This window comes from Mobula hypostoma, chromosome 3 (assembly GCF_963921235.1).
Source record: "Mobula hypostoma chromosome 3, sMobHyp1.1, whole genome shotgun sequence".
NCBI classification, from domain to species: domain Eukaryota; kingdom Metazoa; phylum Chordata; class Chondrichthyes; order Myliobatiformes; family Myliobatidae; genus Mobula; species Mobula hypostoma.
In genome coordinates, this window is record NC_086099.1 from 88,781,738 (window position 1) to 88,797,448 (window position 15,711).

The window sequence follows — 15,711 nt, forward strand, 5'->3', positions numbered from 1 at the left end:
GCTTTAAGAACTGTTTTCACATTTAACGCTTTAAGAACCAGTGCCGAGTGACGATTTGTTGAAGGGCTGCATAACGGTTAACTTCCGGTTAAGGTTTTCGCTTGTTTTTTTTATCGTTTATCCGTGTTTAATAAATGTTTGGTTGTTTTTATATAACCTGTCTCGATTGATATTCATTGTCGCTGGCTACGTAACATTACAGTTACTTTCTTTGTTACAATTACTAATGTATATTCTTAAAAATATTAAACTTTATTTGCAATTGTTTGAATATGAAAAAGCCATTCTCTCATCATATATCATTGAAATATTATTTTCATTGTATAATTGATTAGCATTTTGAAATAAAATTCATGAACAAATTTCACCAATCCTAGCTGCCAGTGGGAGTTTGCAGACAGAGTAAGAGTATCAGAGCAGCACAGTTTGCTACCTGTTTCCAACCTATCCACCCTCTGATTGCACTGCTCCATTATGAATTATGGGTCAGGGAATTTACTACCCTGCAACAATTCAAGCTGACTCCTCAAGATAATTGAGGAAAAATTCCAAGCTATCAGTTCAAGAGATCCTGATTTGTCTTTACTGCTGTGTTGTAAAATATCAAATTAATTGAAAACTGTCCTGATAGAATTCAATATAGATGCGTGATTTTCCACACTTGAATTTCTTTTGTGCACTTTACTTGCTGATATCTGATTAATGATATCTGCTGTTTTTTATAACCATGGAAATGGAAAAAAAATGAAACCCTTGTGACTTTGCCTTTGTTGTTATGAATAAAACATACATTAGCATCATATATATTGGATAGAAAGCCCATTTTCCACCTTTCCATAAAACATTGGTTTGCATAAAATATGGCATAATTCATTAAAATAGAGTTACTACTACCAAATTAACAAATGATGTTAAGAGAATTCAGGGTATGGATCTGTTGGGAAAAGCAAAATTCATCATTGTTTTATGTATAAAGAAAAGCAAATTTCAGTCATTGGAGAACTTGCCAAATAAGCTGCAATTAAAAAAAAAGTGTAATTGGCCCTAAATCAAACTAAAACCTGATTCAAATGATATCAATAAACAAAAATGTAAAATGTAGTTTCAATTGAATGATATTTAAGTTTTGGATATTCAGGATATCAGGGCTGTTTACACTGTCTTTGAAAACTTCTGAGCCATACTAATGTGAAAACTTGTAATTGTGCCTGTATTTTTGAACTGGATATGTGAAATATCATTATCAGGGTTTATTCCAAATACCCCACTTCTAATTAAGTCCACTAGAAAATGAAACAAGATTGGGCAATATTTAGTAGGCAAATTCCATTTGAATTCCAAAGTAGAGCACCCAGTGAGAAATAGAACAATTTTATGTATTTCAAACATGGCTAAATTTTACCATTAAATATTTATGATGTATCTTGACAAATGACTTGCAAATCAAACTAAAATATATGGCCCTTTTTGTACTAAAGTTCATCTTCTGCCAAAGCATCCAGGTAATCAGCATCAGCATAAAGCAAAAACCCAGAAAATAAACTGTCAGTCCAGTTAGGATCAGAAAATAGACCATTTTGTTCATATTCAAAGATCTCCAGCCACACTTCATCTTCTGGCTTCAGGTACATTACAGTAGATCCTGAAGATACGTCATGATTTCCTGTATTAGCGTCAAAGGTTCTTATACGATATTCACCGTTATGCACTAGTGCAAGTGCAAGATGTTTATTAGCCAGGGTAATCTCATAAGAAAAGTAATAAATCCCTGGAATGGCACATATAAACTTTCCAGAAGAAGGGGTGTAATGACCACCCTCATTTAAGAGGATTTTATTGAATATAATGGGTGTTCTTTCTGTTGGGTAGCTGGTAGTTATGCCAACAGAAAAGGCAGATTTGAGTACCAAGCTCCCACATTTACAAACACCAGGGGGTCCAGGGTCTCCTTTCTGTCCTTTGTTTCCTTTTGGTCCTGAAGATCCTGTGGGTCCTGATTTTCCTTTCAAGCCACCCTGCCCTCGAATTCCAGCTTTCCCAGCTGGTCCTTTATCCCCTTTATCACCCAAGTGTCCATCATGTCCAGTTTTCCCCCTTATCCCTGGAATAAATCAGAATGATGAAGTTATTATGGCCAATTTTCATTCACTCATGGGACTAAGCAAATCTTAAACAAATCTAAATAAAATTAATATTTTAAAAATGTTACAATTGAAGCTTTTATATATTTGAATGGTTCTCCATGATGTTTAGTTGATTTTCCAACTGTAATACAAATGTTTGTATATTGAGGGGTTTTCCAAGCTGTCAGTAAAATTTATAATAATTGACACAAATGATCTTATTGGATTACTGGCTTCACACAATGGAGCTGGAGGAAGTTAAAGAGTCAGGAAGCATCCATGGATGGAAATAAACAAATAACATTTTGAGTCAAGGCCCTTCATCTAGAAAGGACTAGAAAGAAAGAGCGAGATGGCCGGTATAAAATGTTAGGGGCAAAGGGTAGAGGTGAATCCAGGTGAGGGGGGGGTGATAGGTAGGTGAGAGTAGGGGAGAGTAGAATGATGTAAGAAGCTGGGATAGGTGGAAGTGACAAGGACTGAAGAAGATGGAATTTAAGCAGAGAGAACAGTGTACCTTAGAATAGTTCCACTACCTTTCCTGCTCCTTGTGTGTTGCTCCAGTCAGTATCTGCAGTCTCTTGTGTCTTCAGTAGATTATGAAATTTTTTTATCAAGTGCATTTCTTTTTTTGCAAAATTGCTTTCTATCATATTCTATTGAGCCAAGATACAAATGTGAGATTACATTAATTGTTAAGCAAATTAATTTTGTGCCAGATGCAGCAAATTTAAAACCAGACAATGCAGGGATTCCTCAGCAGAACAAATAACATTTTTGGAGAGCAATAAAAAAAGACTCTCTCAATAGTTGCTGTCTGACATTCTGAGAATCTCCAGCAAGTTAGTTTCTGCAGTCAATTGAAATAACTTTATCTCGTATCACATGTTCTGGGGCCGTAGTTGAAGATTATGGGCTAAGATTTAGAGGGCCAAATCTACCAGATCTTTATAACGGAGGAAGCAGCTTTGTGATCAACATCAGAAGGGCATTCATTATCTCTTCCATTTGTAGGTAATTTCTCTCAAGAGAGGGTTTTGCTTTTGCTCTATATTGAGTGGGCCTTTTTTCTCTCAGTTCACTTTTTGTTTGTGAATTATTTGGTTAATGTTTACGGAAAGAAACGAAGCAACAAAAGGTCTATTGTGCATTCGTACTTAAACAGTTCAGAAGTATAATCAATTCCCTTGCAAAACTGAAAAATATTATGTACTCTAAGCTGAAAATGCTATTATTTGGACTATGAATACTTCAACATTTAATATAATCTGCATTTTTCTCACAAAGATGAGAGACAGCACAGTGACACAGCTAGCAGAGCTGTTGCCTCACAACTTCAGCAACTTGGATTAGGCCATATGACATAGGAGCAGAATTAGGCCATTCAGCCCATCGTGCCTACTCTGCTATTCCATCATGGCCGATCCTGGATCCCACTCTACCTGACCTCCAGTACTATCAGTAAGAAGTCTGCAGACTCCCTGTGGCTGTGTGGGTTTTTTTTTTCAGGTTTTCTTGGTTTTCCCACATCCTAAAGGCATCAGGGATTGGTAGGTTAACTGGCATTTTAAATGTGTTGGTGAGCAGTAGAATCTTGTGGGACAAAGGGTTACTGAAATGCAGAGCACATGAAATAAATTTGGGTAGTATTGGTGTTTGACAGTCAGACAACCTCAGTGGGCCAAAGGACCAGTTTTCGTGCTGAAGGAACCTATGACTATATAACTCTATGGTCTATGGAACTCACTTGTCCTATATTAATCAACATAATATTTCGCTTTTCAGTCACACATACTGAAAAAACTCTTAGGTCTTCTTCCGCCGGTTTCTTAAAATTAAACGACCTCCCTCAAAAGATAATTGGCAGGCCAGCTTCTTTGAAATACACTCCTGAACTGTGGAATTCAGTATCCAAAACTATAAGGGATGCTGACTCAGCTGACGCCAGCTCAAAACCCATGTATTTAACCTTGCTTTTAATTAATCTCTTTTTGTCTTTTATTTTCATGTTTATTTTAACTTTTATTTTTTATTTTATTTTCGTATTTGTACTTATCCCATTCTAAGGTACTTTGAATTAATTGTCTGTATGAAAAGTTCTCTATGAATATGTCATTATTAGGATAATAATTATTATTACATACATAGTCATGCCTTAAATTGTTTGTTCAATTTACTGAATTTACATATTTTTGTTGAGTTAAAAACAATTTGTTAATGCATAACCCAGTCAGTATTTGAATTTTACTGTTAAAATAACAATAAGCACAAAAGTTCCTAAGTTCTGACCTGGAAATTTTAAGCTGGGAGTAAATGTCGAGTAAATGGTCAATAAGCAGGGTGTCCTGGTAAGAAAATTACAGAATTCTGGGGATCATTTAGATTAAGTGACTCTGAATTGTTGGCAATACATTTCAAAGTGGAGCTGAATCTGCAGGTGGTGGAGATCCCATGTGCCAACTCTGTTTGCTCTTCCTAGCGGTAAAGGTTGTGAGAGTTGGGATGTTCTTTCAGAGCAGCCTTAGTGTGTAACTGTAGTGCTTTAGGTAGATGGCAAAAACTGCTACAATAGTGCCCAGTTGATGAAGGGTATGAACATTTAGACATGTTTATTACACAGGCAGCTTTGTCTTGGATGGTTTCCAACTTCTAGAATACTATTGGAGGTGCAATCCAGACAAGTGGAGAGTACTTTAGCCTAATTTTGATGTGCTTTGTTGAACATAGAAAGGATTTGGATGCTAGCAATTGAATCACATGCCCAAGGATACAGCCTCCAAATGGTGCTGGAGAAATAGAGGCCAACATAGATCAGCCATGACAGGCTTGAAAGGCCCGATTACCTACGCTGCTCCTGTCTTTTTTGTTATGTCTAGATCTTGCTGCATACAGGTATGGACTGATTTATTTGCTCAGGAGTTGTAAATGAAATTGAACATTGTGCAATCATCAGTGAGTATAACCACTTCTAACATAATTGAACAAAGGTCAAATACAGATGAATCGGACCAGGACATTGCCCAGAGGAAAAGCTGCATTGTTCTACTGAGCCTGGGATGTTTTTCACACTTTTCCCATGCTTCCCTATCCTGCCTCATCCCAATAAGCACAAGCCCCTTCCCCTGTGCAAAGTGTGACTCCAGCCACTGGACAGTTTTCTCTTGATGCCCAATTGACTTGACTTGTACAAAGGGCATTAATGCCACAATCAGCCAAAACCGCTTTCTGCAATTTAATTCCTTGGTCCATGTTTGGGTTAAAATTGTGATGTAGTATGTAACCTAGTGGTGGGTCAAAACCTGTACTGGGCATTAGGGAGCAGGTTCTAGTTTAGTCCCTTAACACACAGTCAGCGACACTGTCCATCACAGTACTGATTATTGAGGGTAGGCTGATTGGACAGATGCTAGAATGAGTAATGTGTACATGCCAGATTAAAGGAGAAGCAGATGATGCTGGAAACAGCAGGTTGGGCAGCATGTGAGGAAAGAGAAATGGTTAATATTTTACATCCAAATCCCTTCGTCAGATGCTGCCTGAATTTTTCTGGCATTTTCTGTTTTCATTTCATATTTCCAGCTTCTGCAGTATTGTGTTTAATTTTAAATCTTCCAGGGTGTTGCCATTTAATTGGAAGTTTTGGCCAGAAATACAGCTAGTTTTGGAGCATAAGTTGTTAGTGCTATAATCCAGATACAGCCTGGCCCCATAGACTTTACTTTGTCCAGTATTCTGAGTCGTTTCTTCAGATCAAGTTCAAAACAAGTTTGTATGCATCTAACTAACTGTACGATCCTCAGTTTCCCATAGTTTGCCCAATGACTTTTATGGCAACTTACTAATGATGCATTACTGAAAAATTGTTCTCTGTATCTTATGAGAACTCTTCTTTTAGACACTATAATGTATCCACTATTACAATGAGTTAAATAACTCTAATCCCTGTGACTTTAAAGGTCAAGTCTTGGAGATTAGCACAATGCTTTACAGTACTGTTGGCCCAGGTTCATTTCGTGCCACTCCCTTATATAGCCACTTCAGGTGGAGGTTGAGTTGGATCATCTACTTTTGAATGAAAATTATTGTTAAAACTAGCTGGTGCAACTTTGCTGATCTTCTGCCGAATTATGTGAGGAAATGTATATCGTATTCATGTTTCGCAATAGGATTTGGTTTTGATTTGCATAATTAGCGTTGATTTTGGTGAAGAAAGGACATGTCTAACAAGTCTTTTAATAAATTTTATATCATCCAGATGCATTGAATATTTTCAAGAGAGGGGCAGATGGATGCTTGCTAAAATGTGAGATGTCACTTTGGGAAGGTGGACATGTGGAGTTCAGATTACAATTAGATTAGCCTTAATTTTGCTAAATGTAGCGCAAATTTGAGTTACCTACAGTTGCTCCTAAATTTGCATATTTCAATATACTTTTGTTTCAATGTTCTTAGGTTGCTGAGTAGTTCACCTTGTTACTCATGAGCACCAGTAGGAATGTATTAAATATTTATGGAGCTTTAGGAATAGCTATGGGCAAAGTGACAAGGACATTATTTCTCGTTCACACTATTTCATTATTTTTATAACTTGTATAACGTATTTTATGTCTTGCACTGTACTGCTGCCACAAAACAAATTTCTTGGCAAATGTCAAGTGATAATAAACCTGCTTCTGATTCTTTTTCTATTGACCTGCTTTGAATTTCTCAGCAGCATTTTCCATCAAGATGAACGTACAACAAAAAGGCAGATTAGCTTTGGTCATTGGGTTCACCTTTGCAGGTAACTGCTCAGTGATTGTCTCTCGTGTAAGTATTCCATAAAGTTCTTATCTTCAAGAGTGTTGTTGCTCAGTTCAGTACTTAGTTGTAAAAAGTATCGCCCTTTGGTGTGCAGGAATGGAAAGTTTCTGCTCCCATGCGTCCCTGGTCTTGGCAGCTAAGGTTCTCCTGGGATATCTTTGAATTTCTGTCAGGCCGTCATTGCCCAAGTTATTTTTGCTGAATGTATTAAATATTTATGGAGCTTTAGGAATAGCTATGGGCAAAGTGACAAGGACATTATTTTAACATATTCCAAACAGAAATATTACAAGGATAGCAGGAAGGACTCTCAAATAGTTCAGATTAATTAGCACCTGATTATCCTCCACAGGCTTATGGAAATAATTTCATGTTTTTTGTAAACGCTCATGAACACTTGTGTGAAATGTGGGCTAATTGCATGTTTGCAGCCAAGACACAGATATTCCTAACATCTGACTGGGAGATTATCTTGAGGTAGAAGAATCCATATAAATGAAGACAAATTCAACCAATACTTATTGCAAATTCAATCAATATGTAGTTGCAGTGGGTGAGCAGAGTACTTGAGTTACAGATTTAAATGCTACAGAAAAAAGTGGTATTCTTATAACACATGTAACATAGCAAACTGCCCAAGGCACTTCAGAAGGAATGTATTAATTTAAGTGTTACATTAAGCACAAGACAATATTAGGACAGATGTTGAAAAGCTGGGTTAATGAGCTAGGTTGGAAGAAATATCCTAAAGGATGGGAAAAGTGCAAACCTTTGGAGGGTATTTCAGAAACTGGGACCTTGGTAAGTGCTTGGTAATACATAGCCTTCCAATCAAAGTTGCCATGCTGTAAAGAAGATCAGATGTCTTTCTATAGAACACAACTGGTGATTTCTCACTAGGATCTTGCCTTATTAAGGTGAACATTAACATCACCCAAGTTTTCTGTCATTTATTTAATACTGACTTGAGAAGAAGCAAGGGAGGAACACTTGGGTAGAAGTGATATTCTCTGTTTTCAAAAGAGGATAAACTTAGAATGTAAGAGATGCTATCAATACAGTGACAGGTTGTCATAGTAACAATAAACCACTTAGTCTGGAAATTCTGTGATTTGCAAATGACTTATTCTGGATCTCAGCTGAGACCTTAGAGGGATGTAAAGGGATTGATTTCATACAGAAATGAAGTAATCCTTTCTGTAGCAACAGAACATTTGATTTAGGAATTCAGCTAATCTTATGGAAATGTAATTCATTTTGGACAGTATAAAAACATTGTTAGTCAATTGAGCCAAGAATGATTGTTATCTTAAACTTGCCATTACTAATTGGATATAACAACAAAAGATGTAGTAGGAGATAACAGAGAACAAGGTCTGAAGATCATACTAGAAAACAGATGAATGATGAGGTTACAAAGAAACCAAGGAGATGCAGAAAAGAAGCTGAACAGATGGCTATGAATAATGTCTGTTGCACAAGTGAGGCAAGGATGTTGGAAATTATCTTAAAATCAAAGATGATGGAAAAGAGGACTGCTGCATTATTGTATGTTGTCTTTTGCTGTGGTATTAAACAATGACTTCACTTGCTTTTACCAAGTAACACTATTTTTGAAAAGGACAGTAGAGCCATCTCCTGTGTCCTGGGCAATATTTTCCCACCATCAACATTATGAAATCATTTGGATTGGATTACGCTGAAGTTGTGTATTGTGTTATATAAATACATGCCTTGCTTTATTTTCAAATTATACTTTGATTTCAGGAATATTACACGATGAGACATAGGAGCAGAATTAGGCTATTCTGCCCATTGAGTCAGCTCTGTCATTCAATCTAAGCTGATTAGCTAAGAGGGTTATTATGATTCTCTTTATTACTCTTTCATTCAGTGAATGTGGACGTCTTTGGAAGATAAGCATTTATTCCCCATTCTTAACCATTGTTAAGAAGATGATAATGAGCAAGTGTCATAAAGTTAAAGAATTCTTTTGGTTAAAGTACTTCCATGGTGTTGAGAGAAAAGTTCAAGTTTTAGACCAACAAATTCCAAAGAAAAACAACATATTATCAACAGTGGATGCTGTACCACTTGGAGAGAAACCAGCAGACGGCTATGTTGCTATGTGTGGCTGTGATGGGGGTTTCAAGGTTGGGAGATGCTGTTATTGTAGCCTAGGTGAGTTTCTGTACTGTTTTGTGTAGATGGTGTACCATGTAGTTAAGGTGTGCTGGTGATAGAGGAAGAAAGTGTTTAGCCTGGTGGATACAGTGCCAAATAAGTATCACTTGATGGAATTGTTGATGACATTTTCCATCATTTTACTGATGGATGTGGGTAGACTGATTGTTGACATTTTTCTGATGGATGTGGTAGACTGAATGTTGATGACATTTTCCATCATTTTTCTGATGGATGTGGTAGACAATGTTGGTGACATTTTCCATCATTTTTCTGATGGATGTGGGTAGACTGATTGAGCAGTTAACAGCTAGACTGGATTTGTTCTGTTTTTTTAATATCAAGAGGCCATTAGACATAGGAGCAGAATTAGGCCATTTGGCCCATTGAGTCTGCTCCACAATTCCAAGTGGTTGATTTATTATCCCTCTCAACCCCATTCTGCTGTCTTCTCCTTGTAATGTTCAAAGCCCTTACTAATTAAGAGCCTATTAACTTCTGCTTTAAATGTACCCAATGATTTGGTCTCCACAGCCACCTGTGGCAATGAGTTCCACAGATTCACCACCCTCTGGTTAAAGAAATTTCTCCTCATCTTTGTTTTAAAGTGACATCCTTGTATTTTGAGGCTGTGCCCTCTGGTCCCAGACTCCCCCACTATAAAAAATACCCTCTTCACTTCACATCTATTTAGGCAATTCAATTTCAATATTTGATAGTTTTCAATGAGATTCCCCCACCCCACCAATTCTTCTGAAATCCAGTGAGTACAGACTCAGAGCCATCGAATGCTCTTCATACATTAACCCTTTCATTCCCAGAATCATTCTTGTGAACCTCCTCTGGGCTCTCTCCAATGCCAGCACATCTTTTCATAGATATGGGCCCCAAAACTGCTCACAATGCTCCAAGTGCTGTCTGACCCAATGCCTAAGAAAGCCTCAGCATTACATCCTTGCTCTTATATTTTAGTCCCCTTGAAATGTTTGCTGATATTGCATTTGCCTACCTTACAACTGACTAAATCTGCAAGTTAACTTTCAGGGAATCCTGCACAAGGACTTTGGAGCATCAGAGTTCAGAGTTCAATTCCTACGCCTTCTGTTAAAGTCCATTTGCACCTCTGGTTTTTGAATTTCATTTCCCAATTTAGAAAATAATCTATGCTTTTATTCCTTCACCGAAGTGCTTAACCATACACTTCCCTACACTATATTCCATCTGCCACTTCTTTAACAATTCTCCCAATCTAAGTCCTTCTGCAGACTCCCTGCTTCCTCAGCACTACCTGCCCCTCCACCTATTTCTGTACTGTCCGCAAACTTGGCCACAAAGTCATCTTTGCCATATAGTGTGAAAAGAAGCAGTGCCAACACTAGCTCCTGCGGACACCACCACTAGTCTGCACAATTATTTCTGAAAAATATGTGGGCAATTTTCCATAATGTCAGATAGAGGACAATGTTGCTTGGGTAAAGGCACCCCAACTTCTTAGAGCATACCTTCAAGGCTACTGTCAGCTTGTTTTCTGAAGCTTTGCAGTATCAAATAGAGTTTTTTTCTTAATATCACATGGACTGGATTGAACTGATTGATGAATGACTTCTCTTTGGAGTGGCAGTGTAGCATAACACCAGTGACCCGGTTTCAATTCCACTGCCATCTGTTATGAGTTTGTATGTTCTCTCTGTGACCATATTGAATTCCCCTGGGTGCTCTGGCTTTCTTTCACATTACAAAAACATACAGGTTATTAGGCTAATTGGGTATAATTGGGTGATGCAGGCACTTTGGCCTGAAGGGCCTATAACCATGGGCCTATAAATAAAATTAAAAATACATGGCAAGGTCATCTTGAGAAGTTCAAGAAGCATCATAAACTTCAAACCTCAGGCTGTGGATGTAACTAAGTGCTTCAGGTTTGAGTTGTGACTTTTATTCAGAGATCTTCCATGTTTTCCAGCCTTCTCCATCATGTCGCAGTTTAATTGCCCAACACATTTCATGGCCTGATGTGGCAGCACTGCAAGGCAATGATCTAATCCATTGATGACTTATTTAATCTCATTAGTTGCTGCTTTTTGTGTTTAACACACATACTGGACAGAGATAGTCTGAAGCACCCTTCCTATTCCCATTCCTCCTTTCACATACCTTTGCAATTGAAGATATAGTAGTGGATAATCAATTGTGATTATTTTGTGTAAACACTTAGTGCAAGGTGCTGTACAAACCACTCTCCACCACAGGGGGAAAAGTCTGTGGGCAAAAGAATCGATTTGCTGCCACCTTTGCACAATATCATGACTGAGCCTCTTAGAAGGTGGTCAGAATGCAACTAGGCACAGAGTTGCAAAACTACTCGGATATCAGGGTTACATCTCTATGACAGGCAGAAGATCTACCCCACCACTCCAATGATCACAATGCCAATGGCTGATTCTGCATTAAAGGGGAAGATTTATTCATGCTTCAAATGAGTTGAAACATTTTATATATCCGGACTACTCTCTAGAAGATCTGGGGCAAAACATCTATGCTAACTACAAACAACAGGAATTCTGCAGATGCTGGAAATTCAAGCAACACACATCAAAGTTGCCGGTGAACGCAGCAGGCCAGGCAGCATCTGTAGGAAGAGGTGCAGTCGACGTTTCAGGCCGAGACCCTTCGTCAGGACTAACTGAAGGAAGAGTGAGTAAGGGATTTGAAAGTAGGAGGGGGAGGGGGAGATCCAAAATGATAGGAGAAGACAGGAGGGGGAGGGATGGAGCCAAGACCTGGACAGGTGATTGGCAAAGGGGATAGCTCTTCCTTCAGTTAGTCCTGACGAAGGGTCTCGGCCTGAAACGTCGACTGTACCTCTTCCTGGAGATGCTGCCTGGCCTGCTGCGTTCACCAGCAACTTTGATATGCCAACTACATATCCCTCAGTTGCAGAGGAAAAGATACTGTTTCTTTTTGTTTCAATAAGATGAGATTCCATAAAGAGTAAATTGCATTAAATGCATTTAAGGTTCAGTGACGACTGTTGCTCTGAATTCAATAAGGCATGTTAGGGCGGTTTTGTTTAATCTTCCCCCGCTTTACTGAATAAAGTAGAAGTGAGATGTTTGATTTTGTTCATAAAGGATTGTGCGCTGACTTTAAATCATATTTCAACAAAAACAAACACGTACAACCTTTAACATACTTTTTCATCTGTACCATGATATTTGTCCCCAGCTGTATGAAGCTGTCTGCAATACAGGGAAATCCCTTGCGTGAGCTGAGCATCTGGAAGGCATGGACTCAAAAAGCACTCCACAGCTCATTACCCAAAGAGGATGAAGTGCTTAACGGTGAGGTCATATGGTCTTTCAAAAGGCAGAAACACCGGTGGTGTGAGTTCTGAATGACGTGTAGTGAGTTAGATCATCGAGCTGGTGCTGGATGACAAAGGGATGGAAATGATGCTCTTTGGCCCCACAGAGCTCCAATTAAAGTGAAAATGAGCATTTCCAGAACAAAACAATTCTGTTCATGTTTATGAGTGTGTAAGTATGTATTTAGAAAAATTACTCCTGACTTTAAGCAGGACACTTATTTCCCTTTGCACAATCATTCTCAACATAAAGTGCGTTGTCATGAAAATATGCTCTGTGACAACTGTTGCTGACAAGGGAAGTCAAAGACAGCATCAAAGCAAAAGAGAAGACATATAATATAGTAAAATTTAGTGGGAAGTTAGAGGATTGGGAGCTTTTAAAGAAGGCAACTAAAAAAGCCGTAAGGAGAGAAAATATGAAATATGAAGGTAAGCTGGGCAATAACATAAAAGAGGATACCAAAAATTTTTCCAGATATACAAAGAGTAAAGAAGAGATGAGAGTAGACATTGGACTGCTGGAAAATGATGCTGGGGAGGTAGTAATGAGGGACAAAAAATGGCGGATGAACTTAATAAGTATTTTGCATCAGTCTTCACTGTGGAAGACAGCAGCAGTATGCCAGAAATTCAAGAGTGTCAGCTGGCAGAAGTGAGGGTAGTCACTATTGCTCAGGAGAAGGTGCGTACGAAGCTGAAAGGTCTGGAGGCAGATAAGAAGGTCTGAAGCAGCAACAGCCAGCTGTGGCGGCCAAGTCATTGGGTAGACTTAAAGCAGAGGTTGATAGGTTCTTGGTAAGTACGGGCATTAGAGGTTTCAGGGAGAAGTCAGAAGAATGGGTTCAAAGGGATAATAAATCAGACATGGTGGAATGGCAGAGCAGACTCAATGGGTTGAATGGTTTAACTCTGCTTCCATGTCTGTGGTCTTATAGTGCCGAAGGCCTCGTTATTTAAGGAAGATACCACAGAAGCTTTTGATGTTATAGGGTTATTATTGGTGATATGCTGCCAAAAAATCAGAAGACCTATTACGAGCTGTGCAAGACCAGCAATGATCCCTTGACTATCCAGCCCCAGATTTATAATGTATTGCAGGAGGATATGCAAGACCGAACGTGTGGGGGGTCTATATGTCATCAGAGCTCAATTGTCTGATTATAATGATGTCAATTGTAACATGAAGGAGGTCACCTGGCCTGCATTGGAGACTTCTGTTTGGCACACTGCTTATGAATATGGCAAGTGAAGTAGGTCTAGATAGGAAATGGTTTACATCCCATGCAGTCAATGCTTGTCTCGTGCACTTAGCTAGGAAATGAGACTGCGGATTCTCAGCAAGGACATCTCCCTGATTGCTTCAGCCTTCTTCCTACTCCCCATCCCTATGCTGTTTCAGGCTCCACTTATGGCTCCAGAGTCACCTTCCATTTCTCCTTCAGCACCAGCGTTGACTGGGAATGTTTAGAAGCATGCAATGGGCAGTGATGAAGCTTTGCACATCTGGTGGACAAACGCCGGCAAGGATTGATACAGGCAATAAGATCTGATCATCAGGAGGGGAAAGGCATTCTCCTTATTGGTGGCTGTGTTGCTCAGCTATTGTAGCTGTGAGCATGTACTGGTGTGAAGAGCTACAGATGCAGATGGTAATTGGAGGGTATATCACCGTGACGAGCTGTAGGAGCAGAGGAAGCTTTTATCTCCAAGTATGTATCCCACTGGTCAGTGTTATTTACTGAAAATATCTGGCTTTGTGTGCTACTTAGGGTGAAAGAATCATGTGTTCTCAGAAATTTGACTTTCACCAAGATAAAATTCTTGTTGCAATCACAATGATCTGCCGCCCACAGCTCCAATCTGCTAATTAAGTTTGCTGACGATACTATACTGATTAGCCTAATCTCAAATAATAACGAGGCAGCTTACAGAGAAGCAGTCATCACCCTGACACAGTGGTGTCAAGAAAACAACTTCTCCCACAATGTTGCAAAAGCTGGTTGAGGACTACAGGAGGAATGGAGACAGGCTCACCCCTATTGACATCAATGGATCTGGGGTTGAGAGGGTGAACAGCTTTACGTTCCTCGGCACAAACATCACTGAGGATCTCATGTGGTCTGTACATACCGATTCTGTGGTGAAGAAAGCACAACAGCACCTCTTTCACCTCAGACGGTTGAAGAAGTTTGGTATGGGCCCCCAAATCCTAAGGACTGCGCCTCTTCCTATAGATGCTGCTTGGCCTGCTGCGTTCACCAGCAACTTTGATGTATGTTGCCTGTATCACTGCCTGGTATGGGAACTGTACTTCCCTCAATCACAGGTCTCTGCAGAGAGTGGTGCGGACAGCCCAGCACATCTGTAGATGGGAACTTCCCACTATTCAGGACATTTACAAAGAGAGGTGTGTAAAAAGGGCCCAAAGTTCTTTGGGGACCCAAGTCACCCCAACCACAAACCGTTCCAGCTGCTACCATCTGGGAAATGGTACTGCAGCATAAAAGCCAGGACCAACAGGCTCTGGGACAGCATCCTCCACCAGGGCAGCAGACTGATTAATTCATGCTGATACAATTGCATTTCTATGTTATATTGATAATCCAGTTGCATATACTATTTATTGCAAATTACTATAAATTGCTCATTGTACATTTAGACGGAGACGTAATGTAAAGGTTTTTACTCCTCGTGTATGTGAAAGTTGTAAGTAATAAAGACAATTCAATTCAATTCAACATGGAGGGAATGACAAACCTTTCTGCTGTGGAAAATATCTGGGTTCTCAATGGGGAAGTTATTAGCACACAAGTCAATGGCTGCCTGTACATGTGGCAATCCGAGTGCCCGAGATGCCACGCTGATCTAGATGGAACTAAGGTAGATCAGATTGTTTCCTGGTGAATGAGAGCTGGGTTGAATGTCTGTACACTGCGATGAGCAACAGGTTATGGGGGAAGAGCAGGAGTCTTCTGCCACCACATAACAACACACAGTAGTGAAGACATCGCAGATCAGCAAGACAATGAGAAAGAGTCGAAGCAAGGGAATACAAGAGAAGGTCTTCCCACAGAATGCTTTCTGCTCAGTGAAAAGCAGCCTTGGGAATCCTGGTCTTCAAAGGTCCAGGATGGCTGTGAAGACTTTGTGACAGCAGGCTCTTCACAAATGACCAGGCACACCTCCTGCCCTGTCCCTTTGTGACCAGTCATGGGTGCATAACATTTCCATCAG

General features: G+C 39.4%; 1 protein-coding gene across 6 annotated transcripts in view; it reads right to left on the bottom strand.

Moving 5' to 3' along the window:
* Window positions 1-272: 272 nt before the first annotated feature.
* The window catches only part of LOC134343462 (complement C1q tumor necrosis factor-related protein 7), an 88,059-nt gene continuing 72,620 nt past the window's right edge, over window positions 273-15,711 (bottom strand). For all 6 annotated transcript variants that reach the window (XM_063042177.1, XM_063042178.1, XM_063042181.1 and 3 more), the window contains one exon: window positions 273-2,101. In XM_063042177.1, the coding sequence (XP_062898247.1) occupies window positions 1,473-2,101 (629 nt within the window). In that variant the 3' untranslated portion in view covers window positions 273-1,472. The remainder of the gene's footprint in view (window positions 2,102-15,711) is intronic.